We start from the raw sequence: 21,188 nt of genomic DNA, 5'->3' as shown, positions 1-21,188 counted from the left end.
GGCGAAGGGAGTTCCCCTGGAGAAACTCTCTGCCCGGCTGGTGTCGTTCTCGGCGGCAGAGATCCTTAACCACGAGAAGGTCGCTAAGTGTGCCATGCAGGCCACTTCGTGGCTGGACTTCTGGCTAGGATCTCTGGGCATCCTATTGCGATCGGAGGACTTGTCCAAGGAGACCAATAGGAAGGCCCTAGAGACCTTCTTGCTCTCGGGCACCCGCTCCATCGAGTTTTTGGCGCACCAGGTTACCACCCTGTGGGCCAACTCGGTGTTGAAGCGTCGCGATGCTGTGTCCGAGAGATTCCATCCGAAGGTCCCCGCCGTAGATGTGTGTAGGCTCCGACATGCTTCCCTTCTGGGGGAGAGCCTGTTTGAGCCTCAAGACTTGGAGCGAACGGCTGAGAGGTGGAGGAAATCCAGCACGGACTCCCTCCTCCACAGGGCCCTTACAACTCGGCCCTATAAGCCTCCAGCCCCGTCACAACAGCAGCAACAGCCTCGTAAGGCTCCCAAACAGGCACCGGCAGCTAAGAAAGTGGTGTCTAAGCCCCAGCCCTTTCCAGCCAAGGTCAAGAGGGGCGGTAAGTCCTCCAGGGGAGGCAAGACTCCTAGGGGTGGCGGCCGCGGCCGCAAGCCCTAGGGGTGGCAGTCCCCCTGCGTGTCCACCTGTGGGGGGATGCCTTCAGCGTTGCGTCCGCAGGTGGCAGCATCACGGGGCCGATGCTTGGACGGTCTCAGTGATCGGCCAAGGTTATCGCGTCCCGTTCACGTCATCTCAACCTCCCCTGACAGCGAATCCAGTGTCGTTGAGCTCCTATGCCATGGGATCGGCAAAGGGGCTGGCCCTTCAGGCCGAAGTCGAGACCATGTTCGAGAAGGGTGCTCTCCAGGAGGTCGTGGACGGCTCCCCAGGCTTCTTCAGTCGACTCTTTCTTGTAAAGAAGGCTACTGGAGGCTAGAGACCCGTCATCGATCTCTCAGCTCTGAACAGGTTTGTCAAACAAACCCGGTTCAGCATGGAGACAGCGGAGACGGTCAGACTTGCGGTGAGACCACAAGACTTCATGTGTACACTGGATCTAAAGGACGCGTACTTCCAGATAACAATCCATCCGTCTTCCAGGAAGTACCTGAGATTCTGCCTAGACAACAAGATCTACCAGTTCAAGGTGCTGTGTTTCGGTCTCTCCACAGCTCCTCAGGTGTTCACCAGAGTGTTCACCCTGATTTCATCCTGGGCGCACAGGAACGGCATTCGTCTCCTTCGTTACCTAGACGATTGGCTGATCCTAGCAGACTCGGAGTCGACCCTTCTTCGGCACCGAGACAGGCTTCTGGATCTTTGCCAGGATCTGGGGATCGTGGTAAACCTCGAGAAGTCCTCTCTGCAGCCGTCCCAACGACTGGTTTATCTAGGCATGCTAATAGACACCAATCTCCACAAAGCCTTTCCATCAGACGACCGGATAGCAAGGCTGAGGAGGGTGGCGGAGCCTTTCCTCAGGCGAAAAGAACTCCCCGCCCAATCGTGGTTGCGTCTCTTAGGCCACCTATCCTCCCTGGCCCATCTGGTTCCAAACAGCCGCCTCAGGATGAGATCCCTTCAATGGCGGCTCAAGTCCCGGTGGAATCAAGGATCCGATTCCCCGGACATTCTGATCCCATTGGGGTCTCTGGAACAGATGGACTTGCGGTGGTGGCTGGCCGACGAGAACCTGCGGAAGGGAGTGAGTCTTCTCGTCCTCCCCCCGGAATTGACTCTGTTTTCGGACGCGTCAAAAGAAGGGTAGGGGGCGCACGTTCTGAACCAGAGGGCCTCAGGCCTTTGGTCAGAATCAGAAAAGTGCCTACACATCAACCTGCTAGAATTGAAGGCCGTCTTTCTGGCTCTTCAGCAGTTCCAACGGTCCCTGGCGGGTCACTCCGTGGTGGTGATGAGCGACAACACCACGGTAGTGGCTTATATCAACAAGCAGGGAGGCACTTTTTCGCAACAGCTATCCTGTCTTGCAGTAGAGACTCTGAGGTGGACCGAAACCCACTCGATAACACTATCAGCTCGCTTCATTCCTGGCAAGAGGAATGTGCTCGCCGACAGTCTGACCAGGGCTTCGCAGATAGTGAGTACCGAGTGGTCTTTGGATCCTCAGATAGCCAACAAAGTTCTGACTTTGTGGGGTTCCCCGACGGTGGACTTGTTCGCGACAGCCTTGAACTTCAAGCTGCCCCTGTACTGCTCACCAGTCCCGGACCCCAAGGCACTCTGGCAAGATGCTTTCCAGCAACGGTGGGACAACATCGACGTGTACGCCTTCCCACCATTCTGTCTGATGAGAAGGGTGCTCAACAAGACCAGACTATCGGTCAACTGTTCCATGATTCTAGTAGCTCCGCTATGGCATCACGCGGAATGGTTTCCGGACCTTCTGCAACTCCTGACGGAACTCCCAAGGGAGCTTCCTCCACGACACGAGCTTCTCAGACAACCCCACTCCGGTGTCCCTCACAGGGCCGTAGCCTCGCTTCGGCTTCACGCCTGGAGACTATCCAGCGTCTCCTCGCGGAGAGAGGCTTTTCGCAACAGGTTGCGGAGAGAATGTCTCGGCACCTGCGAAGGTCCTCTGAGGGAGTCTACCAAGCGAAGTGGAGAGTCTTTTGTGGTTGGTGTCGTGGAAGGGGTATCTCCACTCGATGCCACTATTCCAGCAATAGCGGACTTCCTTGTGTATCTGCGAGAAGAAATGCGCCTTTCTGTCTCGGCGGTGAAAGGCTATCACTCAGCCTTAAGCTTGGCCTTCAGATTGAAGGGCGTGGATATTTCTTCGTCGCTAGAACTCTCTTTACTCATACGTAGCTATGAGCTTACCTGCCCCCAGTCGGAAGTGAGACCCCCTCCTTGGAACGTGGTTCGAGTCCTCAGGTCTCTTAAGAGACCTCCCTTCGAGCCATTACGCCAGGCCTCCGATCGCCACCTGTCTTGGAAGACGGCTTTCCTACTCGCCTTGGCCTCGGCCAAGCGAGTTAGTGAACTTCATGGTCTCTCGTACGACATCGCCCATTCAAGGGGATGGGGGGAGGTAACGTTCAGGTTCGTCCCTGAGTTTGTGGCCAAGACTCAGAATCCTGGAATGCCGGATCCTCGGTTCGACTCTTTCAGGATCGCGAGTCTTCGTTCTGTAACAAACGACCCAGACCAGCTGCTACTATGCCCAGTGAGGTGTCTGAGGTACTACTTGAAGAGAACGGCTGCAGTCCGTCCTCATGTGCGAGCTTTGTTTGTGAGCACAGGCAGGACAAAGAGGAGGGTCACCAGGAACACCATCTCAGCTTGGATTCGAAGGGTTATCCACCATGCCCTGAATCCTGACCCTCCTCCGTCACGTCGCCCTCGGGGCCACGATGTCAGGGGTATTGCTACATCCCTGGCCTTCAAGAGAAACTTCTCTGTGACGCAGGTACTTCAAGCTGGGGTCTGGAAGCGTCAAACGACCTTCACAGCCCACTACCTGCAAGACGTGACCCACAGGAGCCTCGATACGTTCTCTATCGGCCCTGTGGTGGCTGCACAACAGCTGGTCTAACCTCAGGCTCCTTTTTGGACAAGTAGCAGTAGGTTGAGGGCGTTGTTACCCGGTCTTAGTCTGCGTGAATGAAAGAGTATGTCTGACCCTTACTTCTTTCTTCATTCTCCCCTCTCTTGGGGAAGCAGCATCCTGGTCCTCGCATAGCTGACCTCGACCTCTGCAGGTAACCCATGCTTCTTTGTGCTCCTAGTATTAAGCTTAATACTGTTGCGTCTCCCATACCCTGACGAGGTGGTATGGGGAACGTCCTATCCTAGAATTCCTATCTGAAGGTCTCAAGGTCAACTTCATAGGACGAGTCACACTCTCCTCCTCACACTGCTTATGTAGGCCACTCGTTCTAGCAATGCTAGGAACCTGTGAGGTACAGGGGCTCCCTCTCTCTAGTGCTGCTCACTGAGGGATCGAGCCCCCGGGCAAGCCGAAGTCAGTAAGGCTGGGGACTTTCCACCCTTCCTAAGGGGTAAGTCACCCTTTGTAAATAGCGTGGTTTGTATTTCGGTTACGGAACAAATGACAAATTCGAAGATAATTTGTATTTTTCCTAACCATACAAACCTTAGCTATTTACACATATGTGCCCGCCATCCCTGACCCCCAAGTCAAGTCCTACCTCTAAGTGAAGTGAAGCAAGTCACCGGTGTGTTGTGGGAGGGAGGGGTAGCAAGCTACCCTTCCCCACCCCCGCTAACTAGCGCGGGGGTAATTAACCCTCGTTAAAAACTATTGGCTCGTCATTTCAGCTGCGCTAAAAGTAATACCCTTTGTAAATAGCTAAGGTTTGTATGGTTAGGAAAAATACAAATTATCTTCGAATTTGTCATACTTTGAATAGACAATTTGCGAGTTTTTATTCTACTGTAGAAATAGTTTTTCACTAATTTTAATTTTTTTTTTTCTTTTTTTTTTTTTTTTTGTCAAGGAAGTCGATTAAGCTGGGTTGAGTTTGTACAATAAATTAAAAGTTTTAGAGAATTTAAAATGGAAATATTAAATTCCTTTAATATTGTACATAGAGAAATGTCTCTTAGAGTTTTCCTTCTTCAGACAAAATGTTGTTTTACTTGTCATTTTCATTTTTTAAATAATAGTATCTCCCTCTAGAAAAAAATTGGGTATTTTTATAGTTCGCATCTGATTCTTGACCTACTTAAATAGTTTGCTTACCTAGACTGTCTGCAGGGATAACTTTTAAACATGCTGTGATTATTATCTTCTATATATTAATACAATAGTGTGTGTTTTATTTATTTTTTGTGTCACGCTTTAAAGAAAACAGAAATAATTTCATGGTATACTCTTACAAATTCACATTAGACTTTGATTACTTAACCAAAGCACATCGTATATCGTTTTCCCAGTCTTTAGCACCTGACTATTTTTTTAAATATTAGACAAAAAATTGAGTTCTATCAGTTTCCATGACCTAGATTATAAAATTAATCTTGGGGCATTTTAATCAAACATTTATAGGTTAGGAACAAGATAATTAGTATTGAAAATATAATTTCGTGTAATTTACACGGGTTCCGCCAGTTATTATTATTATTATTATGATGTTCTTCTTCCAGCCACCTCACAATGAAGTTCTGATCACGAAAGAATTCGCCCCTGGTTTCATAGACACCCACTGCCACCTGGACTTCCTGTTCACTCGCTCCAATCACACGGGGACGCTCGAGACCTACCGCCTGAAGTGCAAAGACCAGGAGGCCTTCCCCAAGTCGTTCGAGGGATGCGTAGCTGTCTTCTGCGAGCCGTGGACTTTCAGGAAGGTATGCGTCTATTTTTATAAGCTGGTCGTACTCGATCACTAGTGCGATGCGACTGGACAGAACGTCCTTAACTTGCACAGACTTAATAGGTTCCATGAAGCTGTTTGTAAGTTTAATTTTGTTAAATTCTGGCTTAGTGTATGTTTAACCTAACTCGCATACCTACGATTTTCAGCTGCAAAAGTCAACAAATAGTCGCGTTTCATAATGCAAATGTTTACTTGCTTATTGCTTTTCATCATCATCATCATCATCTCCTCCTACGCCTATTGACGCAAAGGGCCTCGGTTAGATTTCGCCAGTCTTCTCAATCTTGAGCTTTTAATTCGATACTTCTCCATTCATCGTCTCCTATTCAGCGCTTTTTGGTCCTCAGCCATGTAGGCCTGGGACTTCCAACTCTTCTAGTGCCTTTTAACCCTGGATAGGTACGGTCCTCGGACACCCCTTTAAGGGTATACTCGGACGCGAACGACCCCGACGCCAAAAAAAATTCTTGAAAAATCAGTTTTTGCAGTAACCTCCTTTTTTCTTTTGCCAAAAAAAACTTCAATGAATGCTTAAAACAACTGTAAAGATAAATACTACTCATCTGCAGAAAAACTATTTATTATAAATATTTTAAAAAATTAAGTAGAAAAAAAAAAAGACCTGACATAAAAATTCATAAAAAAAAAGTTTATACATATATACAAAAATCCTTTTAGGAATTGATTCTTGAATGTTTAGGACACATCTTGATGTATTTTGGATGAAGTCAGACCCATAGAGGTGAAGATCTGAAATGAGAAAAAAAGGGTAACTTTTTTTGGCCAAAAAAAATTGTCCAAATTTCATGAATTTTTTTGGGTACCCAAATGAAATAGGAAGTGGCTAATTTTTTTAGGGAATAAACATATGTTATCCTAAAATAGAAATATGTAAAAAAATCTTCATTATTTTGTAAATTACATTTATATCAGGGGCCATATCTAAAGGTAATTTTTTGAGTACTTGGAAATTTCGTAAAAAAATACATATATTTAATATATAATATGATATTTATGCAGGTAAAAATATACCAAAATATCACAAATTCTATAGGGAACAAGAATATATATAGATAGGGCAGCTTACGCTTCGGATATGTCCACAAAATGGCCGCCAACCACACTGACTCAGACTCCCTAATCTGCCACTTGAAATGTAGGAAGGGTATGTCAATTTCAAGGTGTTATTTACTAATCTAATTATTATTGGATATGCATAAAAATTGTATGGTGGGTTGCTGGATAATTGTCGATTATTTTACGACTATAAAATTAAAATTCTGACCCAAAAATTTTTTTTTGAAGGGAAATAAAATCGAAAAAAAAAAATGTATAACAATATTTTAGCTAAAAAAATTTGATGATATTCAATCAAAAAAAAAGTAAACAAAATTTTCCGACTAATAAACATCTAGAGGAATCATTACTCTGTGATAGTTCCTTAGTACGTAGTAATTTTGAAAGAATTGGGAAAAAACGAAAAAATGGCAATCACCGGAAAATCGAACATATACCTATATATACGCCATATCTGGCTAAAAAAAAGATAGGCATGGGTAGCCAGATCATCTAGAAACACTTTCCAACACTATAAAAATATAAGTTTTGCGACACTACTTGCCAATTCCTTACGGTAACATGACTAAGCAAAAAAATGCAAAACAAATAAAAAGGGGCACTCGTTGAAAAATGGCCATTCTAATATACGGCATTTCAGAAAAAAAAAATTTCAGCCACGTGCTAGGCAAACCATCAAGGCATATTTTCCGACAAATAAACATATAAATGAAATATTACTCTGTGATAGTTCCTTAGTACGTAGTAATTTTGAAAGAAATGGGAAAAAACGAAAAAATGGCAATCACAGGAAAATCGAACACATACTTATATATACGCCATATCTGGCTAAAAAAAAAATAGGCATGGGTAGCCAGATCATCTAGAAACACTTTCCAACACTATAAAAATATAAGTTTTGCGACACTACTTACCAATTCCTTACGGTAACATGACTAAGCAAAAAAATGCAAAACAAATAAAAAGGGGCACTCGCGGAAAAATGCCCAACATTCTAATATACGGCATCTCAGATAAAAAAAAAAGACATGCACGTGTTAGCCCAACCATCAAGGCACACTTTCTAACACATAAACATGAAAAAAAAATCAATAATATACGGCAATTCCTTACTACGTAGTAAATTTTTACAAATATTGAAAAAAAAACAGAAATTGGCAACCGCAGTTAAATACCCAATATACCAATAACTACGTCGTATCTGACAAAAACAAAATCATGCATGGGTAGCCAGATCATCTAGACACACTTTCCAACATTAAAAAAGCAAAAGTTTTACGACACTATTTCGCAATATCTTACGGAAAAATGACTTGGCAAAAAAATTAAAAAAAATTAAAAAGGGACACTCGCGGTAAAATGCCCGACATTCTAATATACGACATCTCAGATAAAAAAAAAGACATGCACGTGTTAGCCCAACCATCAAGGCACACTTTCTAACACATAAACATGAAAAAAAAATGAATAATATACGGCAATTCCTTACTACGTAGTAATTTTTACAAATATTGAAAAAAAAACAGAAATTGGTAACCGCAGTTAAATACCCAATATACCAATAACTACGTCGTATCTGACAAAAACAAAGTCATGCATGGGTAGCCAGATCATCTAGACACACTTTCCAACACTAAACAAGCAAAAGTTTTACGACACTATTTGGCAATATCTTACGGAAAAATGACTTGGCAAAAAAATGAAAAAAAATGAAAAAGGGGCACTCGCGGTAAAATGGTCCTCGTGGTGATGAACGACATTTTAACTAAAAAAAAAAACATGCACATGGTAGCCAAACAATCCACCAAGACTTTCCACAACTGATAACCTATACAAGTTACACCATTCTACGACAATTTCATAATACGTAATAACTTTGATAATTATGCAAACTACCTCAGAAGGGTAAACTCGGACGCGAACGACCCCGACGCGTCTCAGAAATCGGGGAAGGAGTACAGCTACAGCAATGCACATCTGGACACTACGAGAGCGTGTAGGGGAGACACCTCCTGCAGGTCGATCACCCACAAATTCAGTCACAGGGGTGAGTCACGTGAGAAAAACCTGTTTTTTTTTTACGCTCGGGGTCGCAAACGACCCACCGTACCTATCCAGGGTTAATTGTATAATTAGAGTATTTCATCATGCACTTTGATATAATATCTGAGAGTTATGATTTCATTTGGATTTATGATTGTATCCGAATATTTGCAAGTTGAGGATCTTGTCTGTATTTCTCCTAATTACTGTATTGTGTTGTAGCAGTTGTTTTGTATTTAATGTTGAACAAGTATGAATGGGAAATCTTGTACTTCGTCCATGTCCTTGGCAACCTTGAGGAGGAGAGAGAGGAGACAACTGCTCTCTACAAGCCAAAGAGAAAAAGCGACTAGTTCACCCCTTCGTAAGTATATATGCAGGTGGCTGGTACCCCTAGCCACCACCCTCAACCCTCTGTGTAGGGTTGCTACCTCACACCAAAAAGTATAATTGGATACATTCCAGCTTTGCTGAAAGCATATCCATATATAAATAACGCCAGACTTGTATTAGTTAGGGAAAAAACAAATTATATACAAATTTGGCATTTTAAGATTTTATCAAATATTTCACAGAATTGTTTGCTTTATCGTTAGTGCTTGCTCTGTAGAGGTTTTGTTGAGAGTTCAGTTGATAGATGTGAATATTGTGTTACAAAACAAGAGATGAACTCTTAGTGTAAAATGAAAGCCTTAAACTGAATATGAATAACCAGAGGGATGTTGCTCAGGAGGTTTTCTTAACCCTTTTACCCCCAGGATATTTGGAACTTTTCAACCCTTAACCCCTAGGGGTTATTTTTTTCAAGCACATTTTGCAGTATATTTTTATTAAATTTCTCTAACAGCCTTAATTTTCTTCACAGAGAGGTCAAGTCGGTCTCATTCTCTTGGAAAATGCCTGAAGTTTCTCAAAAAAAATATAAAAAAATATGCAAAAAAAAATGTAAAAAGCAGTTTTAAATATTTAACTTAGCCGGTGAATATATAATAGCTGCTGCTCCGCGGCTCGACAGAAAACACACAAAAACTCGCGAGCGATCGCTATGAAGGTTGCGGGTGTGCCCACCAGCGCCAACTATCGGCCAGATACCGCATATGCATGTAAACAAGCCTCAATTCTTCTCTGTCGGTCTGATCGACAAGACGTACCATTACTCGCTGTTAACCTGGATTTTTTCAACAGACTTGGTGAAGTACTTCATTTTGGTTTGAGCTTTCGCAGTGCAGGTGTTTTATCTTCAACTTAAACTCTTGAACTCTTTTTTGGACAGATTTAATTGTTGATGACTTTGGATTGTTTTTTGGACTTTCTTTGACTTTTTCAAAATGGCTGACCCTTCTCCAATTCCTAGATTTCGTAAGTCTAATGCTAGGGATTGCAATAAACGTCTTCCAAAGGCCTCTCTCGACCCACATACTGTGTGTTATAATTGTCGGGGTAAAACCTGTCAATTAGGAGATCGGTGTGAGGAGTGCGTGGGCCTTTCGGAACTCGATTGGCTTGAATATGACAAGTATTCTCGTAAGCTAGAGAGAGATAGGGTGAGGAGAAGTTCCTCTAGATCATTAGAATTTTCCTCCCATGCCCCTGAACCTAATCCTTCCCCTGTAGTAGTTGTGCCTGAACCCTCTACTAGCACTCAGGAACCATCAATGCGGGATATGTTACGTGCCATTCATGCTTTGGGCGAAAGAGTTGAGTCGTTAGCTACAGACCGTAATCAACTCATGGCTGACGTTAAAGAGTTAAAGTGTCAGAGTGCCACAGTGGAAAATCGTGGGAAAGTGATTAGTGCGCAAAGTGTTATCAGTGTTGCGACCGAGGGTTCGTCTGTTCGTGCCTGTCGTTCGCCTAGTCCGAGACCTCTTGCAAGCTCCCAAGCCCCAGGGAGAAGTAATGTCGTACGACTTATGGGTTCGAGAGGCCTTGATCAGCGAACAGACGTTCCCTCTATGGTTTCAGGCGTGTCTCATCAAGACCGCCCCTACCATAAGACGAGCGAGAAGATTTTCTCCTCGTCATCCGAAGGCTTTTCGCGTAAGAAACCGTGGAGCAAGGTTTCGAGGCCCTTAAAGCGAAAGTCAGTCCCTTCAGGACAGGTCCAGCATCCTGGTTGTAGCCATTGGGACAGCTCTGACCCTATGCAGTCATCGGAAGACTGCTCGCCGCCTAAGCAGAAACGTTACACAGGCTCCGAAAGTCTTGGTGTAGGCAAGGTTTTGCAGTCACAGACGTTACCCTCGTCTCTTACCGCTCCCATTCCCGTTGATCCTAAATGGGTTGTACTGCAAGACATGCAGATTAAGCTCGCCTCTCTTATGGAGGACTATTCTGCTGAAAAGGTTCACGATGATCCTCGCCGCTTAGCTGATCGAGATCCTGGCCGTCAGCCGCCCAAACGAGCCTTTGCTCGTCCTGTTGACATTGGCGTTACTAAGTCACAACAGTCACGTTTTGTAGAGCCTCACTCGATGCAGTCCCGTGTTGACTTTCAGCCGCATGTGGACGTTCAGCCACTTCCTAATGCTCTTGTTGACGTTCAGGACGTTCGCCAACCTGCGAAGTTGACTTGTTTTGACGCTGAGCGTCAAGCACCGCAGTCAAGAGTTGTTTTGACTGCTCAGTCTAGGCAGTCAAGGCAGTCTCGAGTTGACGTCGAGCGTCCTCCCGCTCCTTTTGTTGTTGACAGTCAGGTTGTTAAGCAGTTACATGACGTAGCGTCCTGGACTGCTACTGATACACCAGTGCGTGTGGACTCTGCTTGTCAAGCATTGCCACCAAGGCAGGTCTCCCCTTTGCTTGTTACTCAGCAGTTGTCGGACGAAGATCCTTCAGATGAGGATGTTGCTGATCCTCATCATGAGGATCATCCTTCAGATGTAGACAAACCTAAGACGGTTCCTCCTTCGATGGACTTTAAGAAGATCATGTTGATTTTCAAGGATCTTTTTCCCAATCACTTTGTTACCGTTGCTCCTCGTTCGCCACCGTCTGAGTTTGCTCTAGGCTTACCTGCTACCAAGCCAGCCTTTACTAAGCTAGTGCTTTCTCGCTCTTCCAAGAGGGCTTTACGACTTTTAGGCGACTGGTTGGATACCAGGAGGAGTTTGGGGAAGACGGCCTTTGCCTTCCCTCCTTCTAAGCTTGCATCTAGATCGAGCGTCTGGTATGACACGGGAGAAGTTCTCGGCTTGGGAGTCCCTGCCTCTGCCCAGGGTGACTTCTCAAGCCTCGTAGACTCTCCCCGTCGCCTGGCCATGAGACGCTCGAAGATTAGTTGGTCCTCCTCGGACCTTGACCATCTGCTTAAAGGCGTTTTCAGGGCCTTTGAAGTATTCAACTTTCTGGACTGGTCATTAGGAGCTTTAAGTAGGAAAATCTCGTCTGCCGACCAAGATGTTTCCTTACTTATAATGTCATGTATGGATAAAGCCATCCGCGATGGCTCCAATGAGCTCGCCTCCACCTTTACGTCGGGAGTCTTAAAGAAGAGAGAAACCCTTTGCTCTTTCCTTTCGGCAGGAGTTACTCCCTGTCAGAGATCAGAACTGCTCTTTGCTCCCTTATCAGCGTCCTTGTTTCCGCAACAACTGGTTAAGGATATAGCTTCTTCGCTTGTGCAGAAGGACACCCATGACTTGATGGCGTCCTCTGCTCGCAAAGGGGCTCCTTCTACATCCTTTGCTGTAAGACCCAGGATCGAGACTCCGGCATCCAGATTTATCCCGCCCTTTCGTGGCAGAGTTCCCAGCAGGGGAAGCTCTCGTGCCGAGGGAAAGAGAGGTAAGAAGAGAGGAGCCAAGTCCTCACGTGGCAGAGTCTGACTGCCCACAGCCTCAGACAGCGGTAGGAGCCAGATTGAAGAGCTTCTGGCAGGCCTGGGAGAAGAGGGGCGCAGACCAAGAGTCTGTTCGGTTGCTCAGAGAGGGGTACAAAATACCGTTTGTACGCAAACCTCCTCTAGTGACAACTCCCATAGACCTCTCTCCCAGGTACAGAGAGGAGTCAAAGAGACAAGCCCTAAACCTAGAAGTGTCTCTGTTGCTAGAGAAGGGAGCGGTGGTGAAAGTCTCGGACCTTCAATCACCGGGGTTTTACAACCGTCTCTTCCTAGTTCCAAAGCATACAGGAGGTTGGAGACCGGTGCTAGACGTCAGTGCGCTCAACGTTTTTGTTACGAAAACAAAGTTTACTATGGAGACCACGAAGTCCGTCTTAGCAGCGGTCAGAGAGGGAGATTGGATGGTCTCTCTCGACCTACGAGATGCGTACTTCCGCATTCCTATACACCCGGATTCCCAACCGTTTCTGAGGTTTGTTTTCAGGAATGTGGTATACCAGTTTCGGGCCCTGTGCTTTGGCCTCAGTCCTGCTCCTCTCGTGTTTACGAGGCTCATGAGGAATGTGGCAAAATTCCTCCATTTATCGGGAATCCGAGCCTCCCTATACTTGGACGACTGGCTTCTCAGGGCATCGTCCAGTCATCGCTGTCTGCAGGATCTTCATTGGACGTTGGGTCTGACCAAGGAATTGGGACTTTTGGTCAACCTAGAAAAGTCCCAGCTTATCCCATCCCAGACTATTCTATATTTAGGGATGGAGATTCGCAGTCCAGTTTTTCGGGCTTTTCCGTCTGCCACCCGAATAGAACAAGCCCTGCTCAAAGTCCAACTAATGCTGAAGAGAGAACGTTGTTCAGTCAGGAATTGGATGAGTCTCGTAGGGACGCTATCATCCCTGGAGCAGTTTGTCTCGCTAGGGAGACTACACCTTCGGCCTCTCCAGTTCCATCTAGCCTCTTACTGGAACAAGGACAAGACGTTAGAGACGGTATCAATCCCGGTCTCCGAACCAGTAAAGGCATGCCTGAAATGGTGGAACAGCAATATCAGTCTGAGAGAGGGACTATCCCTAGCAGTCAAGAACCCAAACAACGTGTTGTTCTCAGACGCGTCGGATTTGGGTTGGGGTGCGACCCTGGACGGTCGGGAATGCTCAGGTCTGTGGACCTCAAGTCAGAAGAGCATGCATATCAACGGCAAGGAGCTATTGGCAGTCCACTTGGCCTTGATGAAATTCGAAAGCCTCCTTCGAAACAAAGTGGTAGAGGTCAACTCCGACAATACCACAGCTTTGGCGTACATCTCCAAGCAAGGAGGCACACACTCCCTCACGCTGTACGAGATCGCAAGGGACCTGCTCATTTGGTCAAGAAATCGAGGCATCTCCCTGTTAACGAGATTTATCCAGTGGGACTTGAACGTCTTGGCAGACTGTCTCAGTCGGAGGGGTCAGGTGATACCCACGGAATGGACCCTCCACAAGGACGTGTGCAAGAGTCTTTGGGCGACTTGGGGTCAACCCACCATAGACCTCTTTGCCACCTCGATGACCAAGAGGCTACCAATCTATTGCTCTCCAGTCCCAGATCCAGAAGCAATACAAATAGACACGTTTCTACTGGATTGGTCGCATCTGGACTTATATGCATTCCCACCATTCAAGATTGTCAACAAGGTACTGCAGAAGTTCGCCTCTCACGAAGGGACAAGGTTGACGTTGGTTGCTCCCCTCTGGCCCGCGAGAGAGTGGTTCACCGAGGTACTTCAATGGCTGGTAGACATTCCAAAAAGTCTTCCTCTAAGGGTAGATCTATTACGTCAGCCCCACGTAAAGAATGTTCATCAAAGCCTCCCCGCTCTTCGTCTGACTGCCTTCAGACTATCGAGAGACTCTCAAGAGCTCGAGGCTTTTCGAAGGAGGCAGCCAGTGCGATTGCAAGAGCGAGGAGAGCTTCTACCATCAGAGTATACCAGTCGAAGTGGGAAGTCTTTTGAGACTGGTGCAAGTCAGCATCTGTGTCCTCTTCCAGTACCTCTGTAGCCCAAATCGCAGATTTTCTTTTACATCTGAGAAATGTTCGCTCCCTCTCAGCTCCCACGATTAAGGGCTACAGGAGCATGTTGGCTTCGGTCTTTCGTCATAGAGGCTTAGATCTTTCCAACAATAAAGATCTACAAGATCTCCTTAAGTCTTTCGAGACCTCTAAGGAACGTCGTTTGGCTACACCTGGATGGAACTTAGACGTGGTCCTAAGGTTCCTCATGTCAGACAGGTTTGAACCATTACATTCAGCCTCCCTGAAGGATTTCACCCTCAAGACGCTTTTCCTAGTGTGCTTGGCTTCGGCTAAAAGGGTCAATGAACTTCATGCCTTCAGTAAGAACATCGGCTTTTCTACAGAAAAAGCCACATGTTCTCTTCAACTTAGTTTCCTGGCCAAAAATGAACTGCCTTCTCGTCCTTGGCCTAAATCTTTTGATATACCTTGCTTATCAGAGATCGTAGGCAACGAACTTGAAAGAGTGCTGTGTCCAGTTAGAGCTCTTAAGTTCTACTTAGCCCGTACTAAGTCCTTACGGGGTGGATCTGAGGCATTATGGTGCTCAGTCAAGAAACCATCATTGCCTATGTCAAAGAATGCTTTGTCATATTTTATCAGATTTTTAATACGAGAGGCTCATTCTCACTTGAATGAGAAAGACCGATGTTTGTTTAAGGTTAAGACGCACGAAGTAAGAGCTATAGCAACTTCCATGGCCTTTAAGCAAAACAGATCTCTGCGAAGTATTATGGACGCGACCTTTTGGAGAAGCAAGTCGGTATTCGCGTCATTTTACTTAAAAGATGTCCAGACTCTTTACGAGGACTGCTACACACTGGGTCCATTCGTTGCAGCGAGTGCAGTAGTGGGTGAGGGTTCTACCACTACATTACCCTAATTCCAATATCCTTTTAATCTGTCTCTTGAAATGTTTTTAATCTTGTTTTTGGGTTGTACGGAAGGCTAAGAAGCCTTTCGCATCCTGGTTGATTTGGCGTGTGGTCAAAGTCATTTCTTGAGAGCGCCCAGATTAGGGGTTTGATGAGGTCCTGTTGTATGGGTTGCAGCCCTTGATACTTCAGCTCCTGGGAGTCTTTCAGCATACTAAGAGGATCGCTGGGCTTCGTGAGGAAGACAGACTAACAAGGCAGAGTAATCGTCTAAGTCAACTTCCTTACCAGGTACCTATATATTTGGGTTTTGTTATGTTATAACTGTCAAAAACTCTAAGCATATACGCTGTAAACTTAATTAACTCTGGTCTCTACCCACCACCATGGGTGTGAATCAGCTATTATATATTCACCGGCTAAGTTAAATATTTAAAAATGATATTTTAATTATAAAATAAATTTTTGAATATACTTACCCGGTGAATATATAAATTAAAGGCCCTCCCTTCCTCCCCGATAGAGACCCAGCGGGACGAGAAGAATTTAAGCTTGTTTACATGCATATGCGGTATCTGGCCGATAGTTGGCGCTGGTGGGCACACCCGCAACCTTCATAGCGATCGCTCGCGAGTTTTTGTGTGTTTTCTGTCGAGCCGCGGAGCAGCAGCTATTATATATTCACCGGGTAAGTATATTCAAAAATTTATTTTATAATTAAAATATAATTTTTTTGCAAGGACGTACCGGTACGTCCATGGGGTTAAAGGGATGTGTTTTGTGAAACATACCAGTACGTCCTTTGGGGGTAAAGGGATTTGTTTTGAGAAACATACCAGTACGTCCTTTGGGGGTAAAGGGATTTGTTTTGAGAAACATACCAGTACGTCCTTTGGGGGTAAAGGGATTTGTTTTGTGAAACATACCAGTACGTCCTTTGGGGGTAAAGGGATTTGTTTTGAGAAACATACCAGTACGTCCTTTGGGGGTAAAGGGATTTGTTTTGTGAAACGTACCAGTACGTCCTTGGGGGGTAAAAGGGTTAATATGATTGTCAAAATTATATATTATGCTAGTTTTTGCAAAACCAGAATGTGTCATATGACTCACTAACTGCATTGTATGTTCAAAGGCTTAAAGGCTACTCACAAATAGCAGAGGCAAGGGACAGTGACATTGCCCTATCCAGCAGGACAATGCCCTAGAGACTGACCATACAGTGAACCCTCGCTACTTCGCGGTTCGACCATCGCGGATTCACCACTTCGCGGATTTTTTCCATAACCCATATATATACAGTAATATATATATATGTATGCATGTATTTACGTATATATGTAGGTATGTATATGTGTATACATATAAATATATATATATATACACACACACACACATATATATATATATATATATATATATATACTGTATATATATATATATATATATATATATATATATATATATATATATATAGTAGGAAGATGTGATGTAGTTCTAAGGGAAAAGTATGGGAAATATGTCTGGGTAATAAGCAAAGCTCTACCTCCAGTTTGTTTCTTCATTATGATCAGAGATAAATGTAAACAAAACATTGGTTGCCATTTTTTATCGTGCTTTTTAGCGTTTTTAGGAAATGCATGATATAAAATCACCTTTAATATTTGTGCCTGTTTTAGTTTAGGGTACTGTAGTACATGCATTAAGTGTTCTGTACATTAAAGGGTAGTTTGTTAACAGAACTACGTACAAGGGAAGGTTTTAAAAGTCTGAATATACATGTTGAATAAATAGGTAAATATGGTGTCACTACTTTGCAGATTTTCACCTATCGCGGCCGCGACTGGAACCTATCTACCGCGATAAACGAGGGTTCACTGTATATACATATGATCAGCATCCAAGACTCCTCTCCACCCAAACTAGGACCAAGGAGGGCCAAGCAGTGGGTGCAACTATAGCTCACAAGGATTGTGAGGTTGCAGCAACCAAAGGAACTAACGAGTTTGAGCGGGACACGAACCTCAGTCTGGCATTCACCTGTCAGGGATGTTACTGTTGTCAATGTAAGCATCCAACTACTACCAGAGCTGTGACTGTGGAGCAAACTTCGAATTCCAGGTGATCTTGCCCTCGGAGGGCCCTCGGGTTCGTGTCTCGCCACCCTCTGTTGCCGGGCTGATTTTGGCTGTTGGTAACGCCCGTTGATGTTAAGCCTGCCACCTCTTGGCTAGCTGTTAAGGAAAGAGGACTGATAGCTATTTCTCTGAGGGATGAGATCAGTACTGTGTTAGGTTAGTCAAACCTTACAATCATTGCTACTAAATCCTCTTGATATTGCTGCCACCTTACTTTTCCCAAAGCTTTTCTCATAAAATTCCACCATTCACATGAATCTGTGAAGCAGCGAGACACACCTGCCACATCACTACATTTTGGTTAGATCTGGTATTCACTCTTCCTTTCCAATGAGCCTTTATTCTTGTTTGGCTTTCGATAATTGCTCTGTTTGTCTCATAGTTACCAAACTTACTCTTGTATGTGGTACTTCTTCCTCTCTTTCGTCAAGGCTTGTTTGGTAGAATGGAAAGGCTGACACGCCTGTATTGCTCCCCATGCTTGTGCGAAGTCTGATCGACTCCTGTTAGCATCTATCATCTAATATTATGGCTTATACATCCAACCCTATTCATCATGCCAAGGCTCTTGTGTGTCCTTTGATACGTGCGTTAACAGATAGCATTATTGTACTCGCATTCCTGCCGGGTACTTTACCTATGTACCCTCTCGCATATATCTTACAACATCCACTTATACTGTAGCCAGATCTCGTGTCAATGATACTTTAGATCCTGCACCGCCTACGGTTTCTGCCCTTGTGTCTTTCGTTGCCGAGTATTGTGCCGCTTCGTTATTGGCGTAGGAAGTTATTCATTCTTTTAATGAAATGTTTAATTCTCAGATCAATACTTAAGAGTCTCGGGTAGTCGTTACCGACCCTGATTGCTGAGTTTCCGCCCCAGACTCTCCATTAGTGACCCTGGATGACTAACTGAAGGGCACAATGAAAGCCACTGTTCAACTTCTCGATGAAGTGAAGGATTTGCCTTCTTTATCAAATATATCTGATCGTGAAGCAAACGGACCTAGACACTACCAGTGTCTCCCTGTGTATAGTTACACATTCCCAACCCATTTTTCTTCCCCAACTTATCTACCTCTATGAAGAGAAAGTTATGATAAGGGTAAAAAAATTCTTCAGAATAAGACTTTGCCTTTAGCATTACTACCTCATAGACCTTGATTCTATGCCACTGGAACATTGTCTTCTCTTGGTCTTTCTTCTGAATCCTTATCCTCTTCGGAGATCCCTGAAGAGTCCTGAATACTGATTCAAGGCCAGAATCATATGCTATACAAACAAAAGAACGATACAGCAAAAGAACAGGTATTATGACATTTGTCTAGGGGCTTCCATGTCTAAATCCCTCTTCTATTTTACACAGTAACTCTGACTCGGGAATGAAACGAGGAAGATTACTCTAGTCACATGGATTGTATCGGGTAGGTCGAATGCCTTAGCAGACCAATTGAGTGGGAGAAAAAAATCCTGCTCAGAGAATGGCCTGTGCATCCTTCGACTTGAGACTATTTTGGAAACTATGGGGGAAGACCCTTGCTGGATATGTTGCCCTTTCCCTAAACACGAAAGTTGACACCAGCTCTCGAGGCTTAGAGCCTCCAGCATGAGCAGTCGGAGCTATTCTTAAGGGTTGGTAAAATCTGCTCTTGTATAGGAAGCATTGATCAATTTGGGGCCGCTGAAAATCTCTAGAATGAACCTCATTATGCTAATTTGTTCTCAGATGGATAGATCTCCAGATCTGTAGCTACTGCCGTTGGATCCTCCTTCGTTACTTCTCACTAGAAGTCTGCTACATCAAAAACACACCATTCTTTTCGGATCTCTTTGAGAGAGACTTCCATCCACGAATGCAAAGGAGTTTTCAAGGCCTGCTAGAGTTCCATCGTCACCTCTAAATGACAACAGATGTAAATCTTGCAGGATTTCCACTGGCAAAATCTCTCAGGATAATGTGATTCCATTTTTAAGATTCCTTGGATATAATAGGAAGACCTTGATACCTCCTTGGACCTCTGTACAGTACTTAGAGACACAGGACTTGAAGCTTCCAAGAGCTCAGATGTGCAGGTGAAATACCCAAATATTTATGGTCTTCATTATGAATTATCACCCTGTTATATTTGAGGACTCTAAAGACCCTCTTCATAGCTGTTGCAATTGCCATGAGGGATGCAAGCCTTGCCATACAACGTCGTCTTGTTCTCTACCGTAACGATTCTTTCACTTTCGTTGGAGTTCATGGCAAAGAATGATTTCAAGACCAAAGGTATACCCAGGCATACTTTTTTGGCTGCTTTTGAGTCCTTTGAGATTAAGGTCTTAAAGAAATGACACCATGTTCAGTCAGGTCATAAAAACCCTACCTAGCAGAATCTTTGTCTTTTACAAACAAGGTCAAGAACTTTCTTTGTTGAAGATAGTTATATGTCCAGGAATGCCATGTCTTTCGCACAAGGGACTTTGATGCCCTCTGTAATCTAGATAAATCTGTGCTACCCTTAATAAAGGTTTATTGTTCATAAGGCTCAACACTAAACATTATTCTAGAAGTTTTATTCCAGCTATGACCAGATTATGGAAGGATCTTCTTAATCTTGCATTTGAATCGGTGGGACTTCAGAAGTTCTAACTTGCAGAGAATATTTCTATGTTTATATGCGATAGATCTATTTTACATGGGTACTGATCTTGGAATATATTATAATTTTCATTCATTACTTCTCATATATAATTTATTTATTTCCTTTATCTTGCTAAGATATTTTCCCTGTTGGAGCCTCAGGGCTTGTAGCATCCTGCTTTTCCAACTAACATTGCATCTTGGCTAATAATAATAATGATAACAATAATATATAAAGTACCATTTGTATTTGTTGCTTATGTGTTTTCACGAAGCAAACGAAAAGGAACACGTCCCTGTATTTGTGTAGGTAGTGTAGGTACTTCCATCTTGGCACCAAGCTCAAGCCTGGAAAGCATAATAAATCCTATGAATGTTTGGTATGTATAGTATTGAAATGATAAGTTTTAAAATGAAAAGTTAATTTTTTTTCATATTTACTTGATATTAGATGGGCTTGATTTTGTTCTTGCATAAAAATATTTCTACTCGCTTTAGAAAGCTAAAGTTTGAAAGTGCCTTGGTATTTGACTTCTTAACTGATATCTCTCGTAAGTTCAAATTACTTTAATTATCAACTAATTGTATATTATGTTGGACTTGATGAATAATATATTCAACATTATAGTAGAACTGTCATGGCTAAAAACCAAGGTTGATGGCATACCAGTTGTTTTTAATGTTGATATTGATTCTTTGCAAGTTTAAGTATGTATTTAGTATACTCTTCTTCTTTCCGTCCATACTCCCAACATTAGGAGGTCGGTTGCCTGATGCGCCCTTTCCAATGTCTTCTATCAAAGGCATCCTCTTCCGCCAAACTTCTTCTCTCCACCTTATCTCACTATCTAAATCTCTGCCTTCATCTTGAACTTCTCTCCCCTAACAGGTTCCAACCAATCCCTCCTCACCATTCATCCCCATCACATATTTACTATACCTGTTCTATGGTCCTTCAATTCTATCCATTCAACACTTTAGACATCTTTCCAAATCCTTCATCTATCTCACAATCTAATTCTCTTTCTTCCTCTGGATCTCATCCCATCCTAACAGGTTCTTTCAAAGATCTCACTCCCTCCCTACTACGATCCTCTAATAGTGTACAATGATTCTATCAATTCAACACTTTCAGATATCGTG

At 44.0% G+C, this 21,188-nt stretch overlaps 1 protein-coding gene across 1 annotated transcript in view; it reads left to right on the top strand.

Annotated features, from left to right (window-relative positions):
* Positions 1 to 21,188, top strand: part of LOC137627087 (uncharacterized) — a 92,721-nt gene that overhangs the window by 30,084 nt on the left and 41,449 nt on the right. Inside the window, exons 4-5 of the mRNA XM_068358091.1 lie at positions 5,153 to 5,356; positions 21,181 to 21,188. The exon at positions 21,181 to 21,188 is cut by the window's right edge and continues 162 nt beyond it. Of these exons, the coding sequence (XP_068214192.1) occupies positions 5,153 to 5,356; positions 21,181 to 21,188 (212 nt within the window). The remainder of the gene's footprint in view (positions 1 to 5,152; positions 5,357 to 21,180) is intronic.

Source organism: Palaemon carinicauda, chromosome 34 (assembly GCF_036898095.1).
Source record: "Palaemon carinicauda isolate YSFRI2023 chromosome 34, ASM3689809v2, whole genome shotgun sequence".
In the NCBI taxonomy this organism is placed as follows: domain Eukaryota; kingdom Metazoa; phylum Arthropoda; class Malacostraca; order Decapoda; family Palaemonidae; genus Palaemon; species Palaemon carinicauda.
This window is presented reverse-complemented; position numbering and strand designations above follow the sequence as displayed.